Genomic DNA, 20,858 nt, shown 5'->3' on the forward strand with positions numbered 1-20,858 from the left:
CAGAAGTCTGGAACTTTAAAGAGCTGTTCTCAAAGCTTTCAGCCTTACATGAATGCTTTTGTCCAAGATGTAATACTCATTAATTGATCCATCTAGATACAACAGCACCATCATATTTCCTTTCAATTAATTTTACTTTGTGTTCTTCCCATTTACCCAATGAGCTTAAACATGAGGGAGAAACAGAACAGCCAAAATCTAGACCACCTAACACAAATAAAACCAAGCTTACTCGACTAAACCCAAAACAACAACTGAGGCTTATTCTTTACCTCTTCATATCCAGCGCGCGCGCACACACACACACACAAAAATCTAAAATAATTCCTAGGACATACAGCAGATAAAAATCTCCAGACAAGCTACAGCATGTAACTGCCATTGAGCAATAACATACAGATCTCGAGCAGCTGACACAAAAGCTTGATAGACAGAATACATTATTTGTTACCATCACAGCATTATGAGACTGCTCTCAGAGAAAATGCCCATGCTGCTTTTGGTGAATGGAGAGGAAAGGAAGGAAACAGTTCAGAATTACTGCTTCTGTTGCTTTGCTGGGCTAGGAGATCTCTAGACGATTACTGCAGTAAGGAGACTGTGCTGCTTTTCATGTAGACAAAGAATTCTGAATTCTGTTGTCCTCAAATCTCCTTGTACCTTTCTTGGGAGATGTACATCTCTCCAGACTTTAAGAGGCCAATCCTGTTCAACTGTTACCATAAAATGGAAACGACATTTGCACTGCATTGTACATAGACTACAAACGAGGTTGTGCAGACTGGTTTCTGTCCTTAAACTCAGTGAATTCTCATCTGTCTTCCCACATGATTTCAGCTACCACCGAGAATTCATCCATGCACAGGCAAGCAGAACAAAATGACTTAATAACCTTAAATCAAAAAGGCACATCTCCTCATGGGTTTAACAATCCTTAACACTTCAGGACCCTCATTATAACGAGGGAAAAGTATCTGCCACAAAAAGCCAAGTAATCTTTAAAAGCCATGGCAGCTTTTACCAAATACAATGTCCTATCCTATAATTCCCATATTTCCAACTCATTTCGTGTATGATGTCATTTATTTGCATTTTTATATATATATGTGTGTGTGTTATTTGCAGGCTTTTGTTCTGTCAAATATGTAAAATCTTTTTGTTCTCCCTGGAGTTCTCAGTACAAACAGAGCTAAATCCAGCAAAAAAACCCCAACAAACCAAACCAAAAAAACCCTCAGCCACTGAGTGCAGATAGACTAGATTATCAGAGTTGCTTTGATTATTCATATGAGAACAAATGTGATATTCAAGCATCTACAAATGTTACAGTGGAGACAAAGAACCTCTTGTGACCATCAGCGTACTGACAGGTTTCTCTCCCTTCATCTGTCAGAAGTCACCTGTAAACTACAGGAACACAACTTGACCACAACAACCTTTACTTGTAGTTATTGTCATGTTGATAGTGCAGCACAGGGACACTTACATCAATCAAACACATAAACCCATAGCTTCCTTTTTCTACTTGATGCAGGACTCCAACATCTTTCAAAAAAAATTTTTTTTAAATACTAAATTGATATTTTCACATTTTCTATGAGTCTGAATTATTTTAGGAGTTTAAAGAAAATTTAAGGACATGTATTAGTTCTGCATTTACAGCAGCCGTCTTGTCCCAAGTTCTCAGCACTGTGTCTCCCCCATCCATTTTCCTCAGAGTTAAAATTAAATCTCAAGACAATGGAATACAGCCTAAATGTGACGTTTGTTAAATGTGTTCACTCTAATACTGAGAATTATATAAGTTACAAGCCAGACCTATTCAAAAATTTGAATAACTTCCAAATGGGGTCACTGTGACAAAGCTAATTTCCAATTAAAGTTATCTTCCCGTTCCTAAACAATGGATATGTACACAACAGTTCTAGAGACACTAGTGATAAGGGAGAGAGAAAGAGGCGGGGGTGGGGTGATACTTGTAAAACTAAGCTGGTCTGTCTACAGGCACTGGAGAAAATGCCCTCTACAGAAGCCTACACAGAGTAGGAGCTTAATTTGGTGAAGCAAAATATACCCCATGCCAGCAGGTGCAATGGCATTGCCTATGCGACTCTATGGCCATACACTACATTTAAATTGCTCAAAGCCGTGTCTAATGCTAGTTTTGCTTCCATTATTCTTGAGCAAAGCTCACCCAGATTCTGCAAAGAATGCTGTGGGAGGGGGAAGTGGTGGGGAAAAAAAATGCCACCCCACCAACAGATTAGTTCTGTATCAACAGATTATCAAATGCATTTTCTGTATGATGGTCTTGTGATACAAGCTGGTGTGCTTGTTGACTACATTAGCTGTACCAAAGTAGAAATTTGAAATTACGTTCCTTCAGCTTCAGAAGAAATAATAAAACCCCCACAATCAGAGCCCACACCGTACTATCACCTTTAGTCACTTTGCTTCTGGTTTATATATTCAATTAAATGAAAACAAACAAGAAATCCAATGCCGCAAGGCAACTACAAGGCAAAATATTATAATGCAAGAGAATACACTTCTATAGTAATTTAGAAGAAACCTATGCATGTTAACATACAGAGACATATAAATAAGGCATTTCATAAGTAAAAATGATGTGTAATAACATCAGGACAAACCCCTGACAGTTTCATACATAGTTAAAAGCCATGCTAGTGTAAACCAGTCTCTAAACAAACAAGCCAACAAGGTCTCCCACCCTCGCTCCCCCCGCACTATGTCAGTCGGATGCTTACACTATAGCTTTGTCTCAAATGAATTGCTGTAGACGATCTGCAATGAAGTCCTGTTAAAGGTATTGCGAGATACATATATGTGTGTGTGTGTGTGTTTATATCTATACACACACACAGGCAGAGTAGTAACATATTGGCAAGGTAGCAGAGACTTCATAAATTTATACTTTGCATTACAGATTCTCTCTTGCATTTATTCAAGATTTAAAATAAAAAGAGAACAGCATAAAACAATGTAAAGCCATAAATATAACCAATCTGGGCAAGTAAGTGTGACAAGTAAGCTGGGGATGGGGAATAATCAAGAATAACCCCATCTCCCACATTATGGAGTGTAATTCAGGGCCTGATCACAGTAATGGAGGACACATAAAAAGGAAACATGTAACAGTCTTAAGCAAATAATGAGCAGGTTGCAGTGTCCTCGTGTTTCCAACAGCAAAAAAAGACAGCTTAACAGGCTATGGATGCTGATGAGACAGCCTTATGTGCTAGCTACAACTTCCAAGGCAGCTGGAAAGATTGTCAGAAAAACCATGTTGATAAAAAAAACCCCAACCAACTACTCCCCACCACCACCTTTGTTATACAAAGTTGTGTTTTAGAATTAATATTTTCCCCTTAAGTCTTGCCTAATAAGTGACACGACTCTGCAAGAGTAAAACTGAAAATTTACAGTATCTGTAATCAAAGAGAAGAATCTGTGGGGGCCAGTGAGCCAAGGGGTAGGTAGAAAATGATTCCCTACTTGTGAAGAGGACGCCTGCAACTCAAATCCCATGTAACTTCTATTCCATAGTCACTCAGAGCCCTCAGAGGGACCAACAGGCTGTGCCCAGCAGCCCATCATAACAGACAGCCCCTGTCTGACCATTCCTGAGAAGGCGGCAATGCTGGATTACTTTGCTAATTCACCCGAAAGTACTTGTACCTCATTTACCTGCAGGTGCATTCAGCCGTTTGCTGAAGAGTATGAAAGTGTTCTGAAGTCCATTATATGAATCATCTTGTAAGAGTAAGCCTTGGATGTCTCTCCCTACACAAAACCTTTACATAGTAATAAAAGCAGGACTTTCTACCCACCACACTTGGTCCCCACTGGAGACTGAATTATCAGAGAATCTGAACTACCTTCTGTTTCCTGTATCATCTCTCCCCCAAAAGAAATATGATATTTGGAGCCTCAATCACCATTACTGATGCAATACCTGTCTTGTGAATAATGAAGGACACTTACTAGCCCAAATCAACTTCTAACCAGGAAAAAAAGACGTATTTTGGAATTTAAAATGCATTCCCTTTTTAAATACAGTTTTGTTCTCATTTAAAAATTGTTGATTGTTCTTAAGTTTCTTGACAACAGGGGGACACTTTCTTGTTACCTCATCTGCTTTATGCACAATTCTGTATGTTGACAGCCCAAACATTTAAGTCAGTAAAAAAAAATTGCTAATTGTTCTTCAATGAAAATACCTACATAACTAACTTGAAAGAACAGATACTATGTTTTGTTCAAATACCTAATGAAGCCATGGTATCTGTACCTTTAGTTCACCTCAGTAAAGAACACACAATATATACAAGTAAGAACATAGTGTCTCTATACAGGCCACAGGTATTTAAATTAGTAGCATTTACAACCTACTGGTAAGCGCTGCAGAATCACCCCGCCGAAGATGCATTGCAATAAATTGGTACAAAATCAGCCTGCCCAAGATTCAGTCACGGGTCACTTACAGAAAGACTGCAACTTAAATTACTGGTTGAGCACTAGGTGTATTTTCAAGTATACCTTCCAGCATTTACTCTATTAATGTGCAATCCTAGAGCTGCATGCTACAAAAAAAAAAAGTTACTAATTTTACTTTTAAAAAAGCTATACTACTTTCCCAGGAGTAGCAAGCAGTGTGCTGTAGACAACTAGTAAGTTACTGCACACTGTCACTACTGACCTCCAGAAACCCTGCTCTGTAATAGAATACCGATACACCACCCACTGCTTTGCTGGGGAAACTCGGCCAAGTTGTTTTTGTGTTTCTATATCGTTTCCATAGCAAAGGTCAGTGCATGCGTAAGTTAAACTAAAGCTGGAAGGCTAAAGACTGAAGGTCACTACAGGATAAGCCAAAAGGGCTTCACGCCAAAGCAGTTCCAGCCGTATTACTACGCCGCATAGAGTAAACTCATGCATGCATGTCAATACTTAGTTTACAATTTTTACCAAGTAACTACAAAGACAGTAAATTAATGAGAGAATTTTTTTGATCATGAAGCAGCTGTATTTTAGATTACAAAAACATCCATACATTCTTAATGTACATACGTAAAATCCTTAAAAAAAAAAATAATGTGTAGCACTGGAGACAATACAGATTAATTCGATCACTGAAGACAGCAACATTTAAAACCTGGAATTTTGTGGCAGTGGCGAGAACCTTTCCCTTGCTGAAGAAAGCAAATAGGTCACATCAAATAAGAGGCATCAACCTCGAGAAAAGAAGTTAGCATTTCTCGAGATTAAATGCAGATTATATTGGGGCCATATCTGGCTCACATGTCATCAATTCCACGCTCTGATCTAAAGGAAAGCTTGCAAGACTTGACAAGCTCATGAGAAGACTTTATTTAGTCTCTAGAAGTTTTACCTCCCCTCCCAGCCTTTTTTTTAAATTAGGAAGGTTCTGTCTATGTTTTCCATTGATTGTTGCAGGCCAAGAATTACCAATCTCTATTCAAATGTAAACGTTGTTCATCCACAAGATGTGATTTCTTAAGACCTGTAACAAGACTTAAGAAAAATATCCAACAGAAAATACACATTTCACAGTAAACAGGTACTTTTATCAGTACACTGAAACAGTGTATTTTTCTGAACCAAAACTCCCTTTGTTTATTTACAAGAACCCCAATACCTAACAGTGTCACTGAATCCATAAGCGATGTCAGGGTTTCACGTGCCTACTCTTTCAGACTAAAAACTAAAGAAAAATAATGGAGCTAAAACTTGGGGGAAGGTGGGTATGTGTGAAAAATCATTTCATTAGCTAAGTTTTATGCTCAGCAATCACGCAATACTAACAACATTCAGACAGTGCCAAATCCCATTTGATTGTATTTTTAAAGCAATTTTCCTGCAAAACTTTCCATCATTTGTTAGGAAATTTGTTAGGAAATTGCCACATTTAACCAAACTTTCACTGGGGATTAATACTCATGTTTTATTTTTTAATGTGCCTTTGCCTGCTAATTGAAGATGAAGAAGATTCTATCAACACTTTAGTGCTCCTTCGCCTTTGCACAATTAATTCACTGCTTATGGCATTACTGGATTGGTAAAGTAGGCTGATTAGAAAGAAAGCTTTTACATACAAATAGGCCACTAAAAATAGGGCATAGTCTTGAAATACAAGACACATCAGGGGAAAAATTTGGGACAACTTCAGTGAATGAAATAATCTATTAACAACTCTGGCTTCACCAGACGCACCATATACAAATCCTGATTTCAAACATGAGGAACAAAGGAAAGGAAGGAAGGAAATACACAGCTGTGTAAAGAACTATAAGCACTTACTAAGCATTTACTTCAGATGGAGATTTCATAGGCTTTTCAACACCTTGATATGAAAAGCCTGTTATAACTAGTTATTTCCTCCTTGAAATCACAGCAGCTAGATGCATTTCAGTCACTTCTGTATTCCTTAGAAACCCCCTCCAAAGTTAAGGGTGGGCAAAAGAGGAGAATGAAGGAGCTTTATTTCCATTATATGGAAGTGAAAGGAAAAATAAAGCTGTTCTCTTGAATTAGATATTTTTACTTTTACTTTGGAAGATTGTATCAGTAAAGACATGGTATAATTCACCATGAAACCTAAACAATCCTACAGGAAAAGAACTTTCACTGATTAAATTTTAGTCCACTTGTAAAGTAAAATAATATTTTTTTATTATTATTTATTTAATTTAAAGAAAAAAGGCAAACCACACCTTTGAAAGGTTTTGCCCTCTGACACAACGGAGATGCGACTCCCAAGCTTGGAATCTTTTGGACAACAATATCAAAGAGGCCCCAGTGCATGGCTCTGAAGAACCTAACTTTTTTCTTCATACATTTCTCCACAAGAATTTAACTTTTGAGTGCTGTGCAGCTACTGTCCTACAGAACTGTGAAGACCACTGGTTTAAAAGCTGAAGGGCTACTCTGCCAACCAAACAGCACACCTATTAACAGTGACCTGGGAATAAAAGCAAGGGATGACAAAGATCCAGAGGCATGAAGATGAACGTAATTTGAAACAAAAGACACACAAACACAAGGACTAACACCAGTGGTACAACTGATCATTAATTTATCAACAGTTGCATTTTGAAAAGCCTGAAACAAACTATACATATGAAAATAAGACATTAGAGTTCAGGGAAGTTACTGGCAGTGAGACTGACCACAGTCATCCCCTGTAGCTTTACAGAGGTGAATGAGTGCTGACCTATAATCTTCAATGGACCTTTTCAAAGAAACTGAAGAAATTCATGGAAGAAAACTCCACTTGGATCTATCACGCAATACCCCAACCACTGGCTCAGAAAGTCTTAATAGCACACATGAATTTTTTTATTATTTCATTCTGATTCTGCAATGGTTATAATGCTACAAAAAGCTAACTGTCTGATTTTAAAATTAAATATGTTAAACCAAAACAACACCTACTTCCCCTTCCTGAACTGCAGTACTTTTTCTATCACTTGATTATTTGAAGTACCTTTCCATCAACTGAGAAGGAAAAGGACGCACATCAAAAAAGCATCCTCCTTCCTCTTTTGCTAGATAAACTTACTGAGCAGACTGGCTTGAAGACTTTAAAATAGTACAGACCTTTGCAATTCTGAAAAAAAATAATGAGACATAAAAGGAACAAACTTTAATAAACTATTAGATAATGACACAAGTCCAATTTTAAATACATCTTAAAGGTCATCACAAAGACAACTGGGTCCTGCAAAGTACTAAAGCAAACAAATAATTGCAAATATCAGTGCATTATTCGTCATGATACCATATGTTTACACAACGTACAAAATATCCTTCAAGGTTAAAAAACTTGGATGCCTATTTCTGAAATCTCATGCTTTTACATACTCACTCACTGCTTGCAGACAAGATTGAAAGTGTTCTAAATACTAATTTCAGGCATATTTTGAAGAGTGTTTTAGCTGAGAGTCCTGTCTCACTCTAAGCTATGTCAAAAAGGAGATTAACACTATTTTAGTTATGAATTTATCTAATAGTACAACTTCACACAGTGCAGAACTGCCAGTCACATCTAACTAGCCATCACAATACCACTATCCGTTAGCAGTTTGCTCTATGTTCTTGAAAAAAAAGTGCTGTTCCTGAAATACCAACTCCCAATGACAAATTATGCTATGGACAGTTTTAGGACAAGCAATTCCAGGACAGAAATAAGTTATTCCCACATAACCTACAGAAAAAAACCAAACCATAAATTGGTTTTACATTGGAAAAAATTTACAATTTTTCCACATTTTAGTAAACGTATGATACAAAAAGCAGATGACTGTAGTCCAGCATGCCATTTTTAATGTTTTTCACATTAATTACTGTGTTTTCTAGATTGACTACTCAAACATATAGTAGACGCATCAATATGGCTTTTAGTATCTATTTTGTGGATTCTGGAGCAGAAGATGCCTAAATAGCCATCAAACTGTTCTTCAAAGATATGTATTTTTAGAAACTCATCCAAAGGTCAATGTTTTTCCCAATATAGCCCACTACATGGTTCACACAGGCTGAGACTTACCTTCTGCCTTCTACATTTATTTGCAGGTTGCCACCAAACAACAGAGAGCAATTAGAGCTGGGATACAGCCTACCTTCTGGTGATGTACAAAACAGGGAAGAATTCAAGACAAAAATAAAAACCGAAGAGCAGGAGGAATGGGAAGGGTCATGAAACACAGGAAAAGTGTGCTGTTTATCGGGTTTAGAGGATGGGGAAAATTCTGATATTATACCTGTTATTCAAGCAGTTACATGAATTGCCCACACAGAACACCTGAGAAAAGCTGACAGCCACAGAATAACAGGCCAGGAAACATACACTCATTTAGACAATCCTTCATTGGTTTATTTTTATAATATATCATCTCTGACATTGCTCAGTTCGATCCTCTCTTGTAGGTTATAGTTTCTTACGCCTGAACTCAGGCAGAGTTTGACAGGCTTTTTGAGGACACATTCCTGTTTCAGAATTTTCAAAATAGTTCAAAATTAGATTGCTTTAGCTCAATTAGTTTACTCTTTCTTCCATTTACAGCTCTTCATTATGACTTTGAGCCCTGCAATCACTTCAAACAGAGCTGACATTCAGTCCCTCTTTCACAGGTCTCCATTAAACCTCACACAGGAGGTTACCGTTTGCTTGACTATAATTGTATAACCATTTAAATAAACTAGTTTTTATTTAACATTTCTTTCATTTTTGATCTTACACCTTTCTTCAGCTGTAATACTGCTCAGTCACCCATATGGGTTATACGATGCTTCCTCTGTTACTGCAGAATCAGCTACAATAAGAATTGTGCTTATGGCACAACTGATGAATGATTCTATCCTTAAACCCTTCGTAGTATGGCAAAAAGACACTTCTGGTACAGGCAATTTCTTAATAGCTACCACTGCCCCAAATTTGTCTTGCATGCATGTGGCACAAGTGGATTCTATACAGTGTCTGTTGCAGATAAATCATCAATTTTAGAATAAATTACCCTTATGATAGTTCACATCTAGAACTGATTCCCGCTGTGGTAAATGGCCACAGGACAGATACTCCTTTTTCATACAGAATGGTGCTAACAAGCATCTGGTTAGCTCAACGGTCCCTCAGTACATCATATTGTATGGTTATCAAGAACAGTACTGTGTAGATCACCTTCTTCAACAGTAACAGGACAAAAGATAAAAAGAAAATACTACTTCTTGTGCACAACACAGCTTGTGGAATTTACTACCAAAAGATATCATGAAATGTAAAATACTTAACCCAGAAAACTGCAGAAGTCGACATGAATAGCAGGAATAGAATATACAAGACAAGTTTGTTTTAAAAAGAAAAAAAGTCATTTTAGATCAGAAAGCTAAAATACGAGAGTAAAAAAAAAAAAAAAAAAAAAGAACCCAACCAACAACCTCTCCCTGAGAGATCCTGTGTGCCCACCTGCTCTGAAATGCTTATGCGTTTTTCATCGTAAGCATTATCCAAGTGAAGTCTCATGAAGAACTCTAACCATTATAGATACCAGTAAAATCTCATTCTAGCAAATTTTAAGTGTAAACGTTATTTTATTATGTATAATTTGGCCTATGGGAAGGATAGGAAATTCAAGCAATGATGATTATTCATTTAGAGTCAAATGAAATATGGCAGCTCTTTGTTTAAAAGGCTTCATAGATGGGTACAGTAAGTACTCTAACCTATTTAATTAGAAAGGTAAAGGCAGACAGTGCCCAGAGACTTTCTATGTCTCCTGACAATGCAATACAAAATTTCTACATAATTTGAATGACAGAAATTCACCCTGCCATCTTTCTCCTTGCTAACTATTCTGCCAAATTATTTGTTCCTTCCCTGTGAAAACTGTCAGTGTTGTCTTGTGGATTCTCTATTAAGGTAAAATAAATTCTTCCAGATGACACGGATTAGCTGGAACATACTCCCAAGAAAGCAGAGATTAAAATTACAGTTATCTGCTATTTAGAACACATTTGCCTCAAAAAAGCTGAAAACAAGAATTTCATTACAGAATTTGCTTTCTTAAAGTCAATGGGCTTACAAAGCACAGCATGATGCTCCACTCACTTCATTTCCTCACATTTGGAAATAAGCTGATTAAACGTACTCACAACAGATGATGCCAAATTTGTCAGAAGCTTAGTCTCCTAGCAACAGGTACGATACAGTATTAGTAATAGATTAATGACACGCACTAATAGATTAATGGCTTGAAGCTATGTACTATGTTAAAATCTGTATTTTAAATAATACATCAAATGCACATGCAGAACTACAGAGGTTTCACAGATCAGAAATTAAATACTGTAGCTTTCTATAAAATAATGTTCAAGAGCAAAACAGATTGTGTAGCAAGTAAACGCACACAGGCCTTCAGACACCCAGACATGTGGCACTTGGACTTGATGATTGATTTAGGTCCCTTCCAACAGAAATATTCTATTCTATGTTATTCTAGTCACCAACGTCCCTTCTCATCTCTGACACTGGTTAGCATACAGTTATTTCACAGAAGAAAATGCTGAGTACTTTATTGCAGTGATCATACGCATCCAAGTGACTGATGTAAAGCTAAGAGCACCAAAAAGAGAAGTTAAGTCAGAAACAAATAGTAATGCATTTCGTGAACTGGATTTGTGTAATAAGCTTCCGGAAGTGCTGGAAAGATTTCACTTTTGTACTTAAAGAAAGCATTTTTCATCTGCTCACAGCTATTTAGTATTTATCTTTCACCAAACTTGGCCCTTAGCATACTGATTTTCCCAGCAGTGAGTAAAAAGTTAATACAAATCGATGTTTTGTTTCATAACAACTTCCTCTCTCCCATCAAGCACAACAATTAATTTCTAATCCAGCTGGAGGAGAGCAAATTGCAAAACAGAATATTGATTTGCATTTGTATTCATTTTAATTTAGAGAGGCATAGTACAATCCATGTGTTTAAGCATGAGACTGTCAGACACAAATACTATCTCAATTTTTAAAACGGCATTCTTGTCATCACAAGGTATTTCACAATTCTAATGCAAATAAATGGCTTTTAAAATCATTGGTGTAAAACACAGATTACAGATCTGTTTTTTTTCTAACTTGCATCTAGTACTGCAATTTAGAAGCCTCTAGTTTTGTAAGCAAAAGTAAACCTACATATATTTGTCAAATCTTATAAACATCAGCAAAACAAGCTCCCTTAACGCCAATATTAGTGCAAGACAGAAGCACCAAAAGAGAAAAAAAAAAAAAGGAAGGAAAAATAAAAGGCTAAAGGCAGTTTGCAAAAGCTCATCAGAGACTTATTTTGTCAGCTAAAATCTCCCAAGCTTCTGTCGTCATTAAGGATGTGTTTAATTCCAGTGCCAGCACCTTGGCACGTGAAAAGTTCTGTCTAGTTGTTCCCCACTGACTAAAGCAGCACAAAGCTCCACATGAAGAATTGTGCCTGTCCGACTTTCAGCTTCCAGGCATCCTCAATTTTCTCTAGTTTGTAGCACAGACTTCCCTGATAAGCACTTGGCCCTGGCCTCTACTGTGCGAAGAAATCTAGTAGGTCTGACAATAGGAGAAAGTTGGAGCTGTTTAGGCCATGGTATTGTGATGAACAGGAAAAAGTTTGGGAACAGGAAAGTTGGATGAAGAGCTCAGATTAAGAATCGAAATGGAAGGATAAGGAAAGACATTCAAGAAAGAAGATGGTATGCAGATAACTAGCCCCTTTTGGAGGGAGAGAAAGGAAAGATACTAAGTCTTAAGAGGAAGAAAGGCGTTATGAAAAAGTTCAAGATAAGCCGTTAGAGAAGAAATGGAGTTGGATAAATAGCCCAAAGAATATGACTAGGAGTCAGATTAAGAGAAGAAATTCATCAGATGAAGAGCTTGTAGAGAGCAGATTGCTTAGGCAAGAAAAAATGAGCAGATAGTCCAAGACATTTAAGTTCTGCTGGTACATTTTTATTTATATAGGTATAACATTAGAGCTGTTCCAAAACTGATGTAATTACGAAACACGACAGAATTTACTTGCCAGAGAGGAGGAACAAACTATAAGGAGAAAAAGCAGTAACATGTTTATACTACAAGAGTAAGAGAATGTGGACTGATTATGCCAATCCTATTAGCACTTTGCATCATCTGATCTCAAGTTGTAATCAGTTACTTCCAACTATTGGAATAGGATAAATATATCAAATACATTTTTAATGTACAGGCTGCTATAGTGAAAGACTAAGGACTGAAACCCTGACTGCTATTTTGCTGGAAAAGAACAGGAAATATCCGGCATTTGGAGGAAAAGACAAACCTTGCTGTAACCTTAATGTAATCAGATTCATATTTTTTTCCTATTTGTCTTATAAAAAATTTAGAATTGTTGTCTGATTTGACTTATAAATGAACAGTTCCATTTTATCCTAACCAGGCTTGGGATTCAGATAAAGACCATTAAGCAAGATTGAGGTGAATAAGTAAAGAGACATTGCTTCCACCCAAGGATGGGGAAAACTGATAAATCAAGGCGTCTTAAGAAGTCACACAGTTCCTCGGCACAATCTTCCCCATGTCCAGTGCATGAGAGGGTGGGTTCCCTTTCAAGCTGCATGAGCCAGCTGGCACTGTAGATACTAAAGGAGACATCAGTGACCACCCCTAACTAACCCAGAAGTCTTCCCAGCACAAGGTAAGATATTTGTGTCCACACCTGTACTCTGCGAGTCAGAGAGGAGCACATCACAGCTTGTGCACACAGCTATACCCACAGTACCAAACCCACACACCTTTCCCTTCAAAGAGAATATGATGGTAAAGCTTCCTTATGAAAGCCAGGCCTAATTTATGAGGACTTTACATCTAATACTGATCTCAACAATAATTGGATGGTGTTTGCAAACTATTTAAATAATATGCTTTAGATGCCATTAGCATTTGGAACATTCAACAATAGCTAAAGAACCCAGCAAAAGCAACTGCTAATGGCAGGTACCAGTTATCAAAACCAGTCAGTACATCACCACCCTCTGTTAGGTAAGGACTATTGCCCGCACTACTGAATTTTCTTGAAAGCGATCAAAACTGTTCTAAGAGACAATAAAGCTTGCGTGATTCTGTTACGACAATGGAAATTATGTCAAAAAAAAAGAAAGCAAGAAACAAGTCATATTTGCCTTTACAGATAACCAGTCCAAATCTAATGAAACTAGGTGAGGTGATGCCTTACTTTTTAAGGAGACAGCTACCATTAAACTGTTAGTAATAATCTTTGGTTCATACTGAGAAATAGAAGAGTCAAGCTTAATTTACTCCAAACACATAAGTGAAAATTAACAGAATTTATGGGTACCATTTCACAGAAATAACCTAATAAAAACACGACCAAGAGGTGTTTATAGTGTTCAGAAGCTGTCTCAACACCAAAAGAAAGATGATTTCCGCTTCAAACGAAGCTGTATCATATTTCAGTATAGCTCCAACTAATCCGTTACCGTGACTTTTCTTACCTGCCCCCATGCACACTTTTTCCTCCTTCAAGTTCATGTTGAATACATTAAGTAATACACTATTGCACTGTGAATCCATTCACAAGCATAAAGCTGCATACAGGGTATAATTGTAACATGCACTGTAACTGTAGCAAACTGTACATTTTTAAACATCTAAAACTAACTTATGTATTGAACGAGTTCTATTTAAGGGAGAAAAATCTTACCCAGGAAGGACTGTAAGCTTCACACAAAGTAACAATTCACAGCATTGTAAATACCAATAATTGTAGGTAAAAAATTATCTTCTATTCAAGAAAGCCAGACTTCCTACCTTCACTACAGGGTGTCCTCCAGTAGATGCTTTTACTGCTCCTCTGCTTCCCTCTGTTTCATAGTGAGCTCTGTGATGAGTTTTAGGCTGGACTTCTATTTTCAGTTCACACTGCCCGTAATGACTTGGTAATGGCCAGTCAAGAGGTGGCAATGAAGATGTGCTGCAATCAAGACAAGCACACTATGGTTACACGAACTGTGCCATTTGGCCACAGTACAAGGTAACTTCACTGTAAAATACAGACAACGATGTCACTTTCCCAACAAATGATGACCAAATAAGACTAGCTATTAGCCTAAAACCGTTACTTGAAAATTCCAAAATTTTGCTACTGCATCAAAATCTTCAATTAAGTATTTCTTTTGGGGTTGGTAGAGTGGAACTTTTTCCTTCCAATACCTGGTTAAAAGAAAGGTACTGTATGTCCCCCCTGCCCCACATTACCAGTACTATTCTACAATGCCTTTATATTCATTTTTATCCTCAAGTTCAAATGTCATTTGGAGGGAACAGTCTAAGTTCCATCTGTAAATCATTAAGTTTTAACTTTCTGCGTTACTATCTTCCAGCTTGCTGGTTTTGTTTTTCTAAGCTTGGTAAGCGCAGCACTCTGTTAACTATCATTAAAATGAACGCTATACAATGACCCAAAATTTTAAAGCTAGTAGTCCTATCTAAGCATAAAGACTTAACTGCACCAGACAACACCGACACCTAAAGTACGTGCTTAGCTTATCCACAGATTATATATACCCTTACACCCTGTAGCAAAGTCACTCCAGAGAAGGATAACAAAATGTAGTAACAGAAGTAACACAGAAGAACCTCAAAGGGAAATAAGCCACATAATATCACCAATGTTTTCATACCTTCCCTTTTACCTGCATAGATTTATAGATTTATGCTTCTAATACGATGAACAGTCAGATTCAAGTCAGTAATTACCTGTTAGAGCAAAGTACTTTATGAACATTTAAAAGTGAACATTTATAGCATTGTGTACCAAACAAGAACAATTACAAGAAAAATAAGCTTCTGTTAAAATAGTTTTGTACTACCTTACTCTGACCAACAGGGAAAGCAAATTAGGTTTTAAAGAGATGGACAAATATTGGTTTGTATCAACATCTGAGAAAGCTCAATTCCATTTCTTTCCACTTTATAGGAAGTCAGGAAAAACCCCACCACCAATCCATGCAGATTTTCACAAACATGAATAGCTACAGGTCCAAGGAAGATAAATTATAACTTCTGGAGAACTCAGCAAAGACTTATAAAACATACGCACAGTTGAGAAAGAAGATAATGTCTGGACTGAACAAAATAGAAAAGAAACCTCCGTCTTTAGCAAGTATCTGGATGGACTTGGGCTCAGCCTGCAGCACCACACATGTACCTTTTACAAAAATGACTGTCACTAAGCATAGAAACAAGGGAGAAGAAATGGCAGTACTTGCTGGCCACCTCCTACAGGAGAACAACCTATAAGCCAGTTGACCTGCTGCTTCACAGAGTACCTCTACGGGCACTTCAGGAGAGCGCTAATGTTATAATGTAAGTTTTATCTCCTGAAGCACCTTTCCGGGAGCAATGGGAAGATCAAGAGTATTTCCCTTTCTTCTTACTGAAAGGAAGAAACGTGAGCAATAAATCATCTCCACAAGCATTCAGTGTACAGCAAAGTCTCTTCTCCCCCCAGTAAGGAGGTCTGATGACCGGTCCTTCCACAGCAATCATTTTTACTGGGCAGGAGAGGACTGGTAATGTCAGCAGTAAGAGAGGAAACTGTCAGGAATGCAGTATAAGCCCAATCCTTCCAGATACTTACCACAGGCCAAGGCATACTGCCTAAATGCTACTACTGGCTATCAACTAGACCTTGCCATTCACTTTTATAGCTACTGAAGGAGAAGAGGACTCAAGTCTTCAGTCTGAAAAAGGAAAGAAAACATCAGTATTAGAAGATACTAAAAAGAGTTTAAAAAGAAATGTAGCGTGCAAGAAATTTTTCTTCAGTGTTTCTGGAAACCTTTTCCCTCTCCATACAACCAAATGTTCTATGTCAAAATTGTTGGTATACACAGTGAACTGATACGGACCTTAAGAGAACTTGGTATAACGCGCACACCACAGACTATATATCAATTACTGGGAGGCATTACTGAAAGCTTAATAATAAACTCAGTCAAGAAAAAAAAGTATTTGTTGCTTGTGACCACTCTCTGTACAGCCTCTTAGACAGGTTTACTCCTTCTGCAATTAACTAATAAAAACGTGGCACAAGCTGTATCAGTCTCCCATTATCTCCTGAAAAAATATTTGGAATACTAGAACAAACACAGAGACAGGAAAATAACCAAGTCTTAAGATTTTGTCATTCTTTGAAAACAAATAGAAAATATCAGCATGAAAGAGCAAGCAAGCACACATCGCATGTGCAGATGCCTAAAACATAAAAAAAATTGGAAAACTTTCAGAACACAGTTCTCCAAATAAATTACATAGCCTCTGAGGCTGCGCTGCATTAAACTGATGTTTTCTAGATGTAGCAGGCTAGAGAGTTACAGCTGCTTCCCTTTGGAGTTTGATGTTGGATACCCAAACTGTTGTTTCACTTTGAATATTCTTCTTGCTGTCTCCATCACCCTCAACTTCTCAGCAGCAGTGGAATCTTAAAAAGCCTTAGGGTACACTGTCATGCACCTTTCTGCCCTGTGAAGACATCAATATGTAATTTCTGCTTCCACATCACCCTTTCCCTTTTTTTGAGACAAATGCTGTAGAGATACAAATTGAACTGGATCAGTGATCTAACTTTATTTCATTTTGAAAGGTAAATTTTTGAATCCTATTAATTTATCAGACCCCAGCCGACTACACAGCTTCTTCAAACAGAACTAGTGGGAGGGAGGCAGAGTGGGAACTTCCTAGCCAGCACTGTCACCTTCTGAGTCACATGAATCCATAAGCTTGGACACTAAACATATTTAAAAAAAAAAAAATCAGACCACAGGCTACAAACTCTTGGGGGTTTTTTTGTTTGTTTGTTTTATTTTTTTATGCTATGTAGGAATCATATCAAATGAGAAGAAACATGTCAGCATTTGGGGGGCAGAAGGTAACAAGCCTGCATATATTTTGAACACTTTTCAATATGAAGCAACACTATTTTTGTACCAGATGCTGGATATGGGAAAGTAAGTCCAAAGCTCGTAGCTTTACTGCATTTAATCATCGAATCATTTAGGCTGGAAAAGACCTTTAAGATCATAGAGTTCAACCGTTAACCCAGCACTGCCAAGTGCACCACTAAACCATGTCCCTCAGCACCATGTTTACACATCTTTTAAATACCTTCAGGGATGGCGACTCAACCACTTCCCTGGGCAGCCTGTTCCAATGCTTAATAACCCTTTCAGTGTATAAATTTTTCCTAATATCCAGTCTAAACCTCCCCTGGCACAACTTGAGGCCGTTTCCTCTTGTCCTATCACCTGTTACTTAGAAGAAGAGACTGACCCCCACCTCACTACACCCTCCGTTCAGGTAGCTGTAGAGAGCGAGGTCTCCTCTCAGCCTCCTTTTTTCTCTAGGCTGAACACCCCCAGCTCCCTCAGCCGCTCCTCACAGGACTCGTGCTCCAGACCCCTCACCAGCTTCGTTGCCCTTCTCTGGACACGCTCCAGCACCTCAACTTCTTTCTTGTAGCGTGGGGCCCAACACTGGACACAGTACTCGAGCTGAGGCCACACCAGTGCTGAGTACAGGGGGATCATCACTGTCAGTCCTGCTGGCCACGCTATTTCTGCTACAGGCCAGGATGCTGTTAGCCTTCTTAGCCACCTGGGCACACTGCTGTCTCACATTCAGCCAGCAGTCGACCAACACCCCCAGGTCCTTTTCTGTTGGGCAGCTTTCCAGCCAGTCTTCTCCAAGTCTGTAGCGCTGCAGAGGGTTGTTGTGACCCAAGTGCAGGACCTGGCACTTGGCCTTGCTGAACCTCATACAAGCCTTGGCCAATACTGTTCAGTCTACACTCTGAGGTGAGGATCGGCAGTACAACTGCTAGACTTTTAAGTCACCACAGTTATTTTATCAATTGTGAACTGTGCATTGAACTCCAAGGGTCTCTGATAGTTCAGAACTCACATAAGTTCTGAAGTAAATGTAGTGCTGCATTACTCTTAAAATACCTGGATCATGTTTAAGAATAAGAAGCTCAGCTGCTTCAGAAATGAGCAAAAAATTTGGTGTTACAAAAAACACTTCTGTCTCCCCCAGCTTACATACAGCACAACAGCATTTGCACTATTGATAAAGCCATCTAAATTCACATTCAGAACCCAGAATCCAGATCAGCTGCTGATTGTGGAGTTTTTTCAAGTCACTTTAGATCAAAAACCTAAAATAAATAACTATTAAAGGCCCTCACTTTTCAGACTTGATGGGGGAGGAACACATTTGTAGACACTTCCACATGTTTCATTACAAACCCCTACCTGGTCCGTTGCTAAATTACTGCTACAATAGCTTGTGACTTAGTCGTTTACAGAAGTTTATCTATTGTTTTGTTTTCTTTAAATGAGTAAAAACCTTATTAACAATGCAGTAACCTACTAGTAAAGCACCAAAGCATACGTCAGGCAACAGAAATAATGAGTGACAGTCATTCTAAAACTTCCGTTAAATCAAATTTTAGCATGGTGTTGAAACAGCACCAATCCGTAAGCCTTCTTCGAGTAATACCATGAGAGTTTTATAATCTGATTAATGCAAGCCTCCAAAAGCTCATACTCCTATCACATCAAGATTAAAGGCTTCAGAGAACAGCAGCTATTAAAGGAAACTCAGAAGTAAAGGAGGAACCCTTCAGTAGCATTCTCAGCAGAAGCCACTGCATTTAAAATTATCACTTCAGTGAATTTAACAGATACCTTCTTCCTCTGCAATTATCTCTACAACAGAACTGATTCAGCCTGCACAAGCTGATGAGGAAACAGCTAGTGTTCAGCATAAGGACAGCCAAATGCCTCCATATGGACTTCAGCATTCAGAGCTTTGGAAGTCAGGGCCCAGCTCATGGGGTGACTATGCCTCTCTCGCATATGAGAGGATGAAACAAACCCCAGAAACAAGACTTCTTGTTTGCATTCGACTATGGCCCCACAGCAGTACACGTGCGACAGAAGGAAGAACAAAGCCTATGAGAGCCACTAAAAATAATCCAGTTACAAACTTAAAACAGTTACCTTTCATCTGTACCACTCTTCCGGGGTAATGCATTGGACAAATGACTGGGGATCTGTGCAGACAAACTGCCTATGCTGGTACCTCAGCTGAAGCACATGTGCAATTAGCTCAGCTGTAGTCTAATGCTCTCCTGGACTCCTTGCTTAGAAAGTTTTTGAACACAGTTGGAACTGATATAAGAACTCATTTTAGCCACTCTGTATGAACATGTTCCTGCCTCTTCGTAGTCACTAGTTCTGGTAATAACCTTTTGAAGATATGCAATAGGATCTCAAAATGCTTGTGAAAATTCTTATTTCCTTGGTTAGTTGAAATCCATAGATCTCCTAGAGTGATTCTTTTATTATTTCTTAGTTGCAGCAAAAATAACATTTTCCATTTACAGCTCCTCCCAATACATCAAAATCTGTCACTGTGGGAAAAAGCTTACTGACCATACAATGGACATTCCACATCTTTTTCCTCATCCCAAATTTTTGCAGAGATTAACCAACAGCGTATTCTGTAACAAGTCAATGTGGCAACACAGCAAACCCTAGAGAATCTCAAATTGTAACTACGATCCAGCACTATGGTCCTTTTCTAGAATAATGCTAGAACCAAAATACCACTGTGGTTGCTCTTCACTACCTAGAACAAAGCGTCATTTTCCCTGGTGGAGTAATTTTGGAGTTAAGAATTTTGGGGCTCTTCCACTTGCCACAGTGGCTTATCAACAGACTTTTAAAATACTGTTTACATACAAAATATCATTGTTGTACCACTAGCAGACCCACAGTAATGATGCTTTCAGAGTATTGATACTGTATACTGCCATGTAAAATTTGTATCATTTCAGAAAAAAGTATAGAGCTGAATCACACATACAGCACAAAGGTTCCATATCAAACACCACCTGAATTTCTCTGGATTCATTAGTGGTCTGTAAACATTACAGCAATAGCCTAGCTTATTAAAAACCTAAGAGGTTCAAAGTTCTCTTGCTTGTCTCACTTAAGTGGGTCCTTATCTTCAAAGTCAGCAATTTGCAAATATTTTCACTTTAAAGTTTTGCTAATATAGCATAGCTGGTGTTATTGCTATTTATCAAAATGAGAAGAAAACCACTTAACAGACTAAGTTTGCCTACAGTCCACTTACACGGAAAGATTTGTTCTTCTTAAAATTAAGACCAAATTCCCAATAGTTATGTTAAAAATCGAAAATAATTCTGTTCCTC

At 38.0% G+C, this 20,858-nt stretch overlaps 1 protein-coding gene across 2 annotated transcripts in view; it reads right to left on the reverse strand.

Moving 5' to 3' along the window:
* NFATC3 (nuclear factor of activated T cells 3) overlaps window positions 1-20,858 on the reverse strand; it is a 77,529-nt gene that overhangs the window by 32,002 nt on the left and 24,669 nt on the right. For both annotated transcript variants that reach the window (XM_063334292.1, XM_063334291.1), the window contains exon 3: window positions 14,387-14,549. In XM_063334292.1, the coding sequence (XP_063190362.1) occupies window positions 14,387-14,549 (163 nt within the window). The remainder of the gene's footprint in view (window positions 1-14,386; window positions 14,550-20,858) is intronic.

The sequence above is a fragment of the Chroicocephalus ridibundus genome, chromosome 4 (genome assembly GCF_963924245.1).
Source record: "Chroicocephalus ridibundus chromosome 4, bChrRid1.1, whole genome shotgun sequence".
In the NCBI taxonomy this organism is placed as follows: Eukaryota; Metazoa; Chordata; class Aves; order Charadriiformes; family Laridae; genus Chroicocephalus; species Chroicocephalus ridibundus.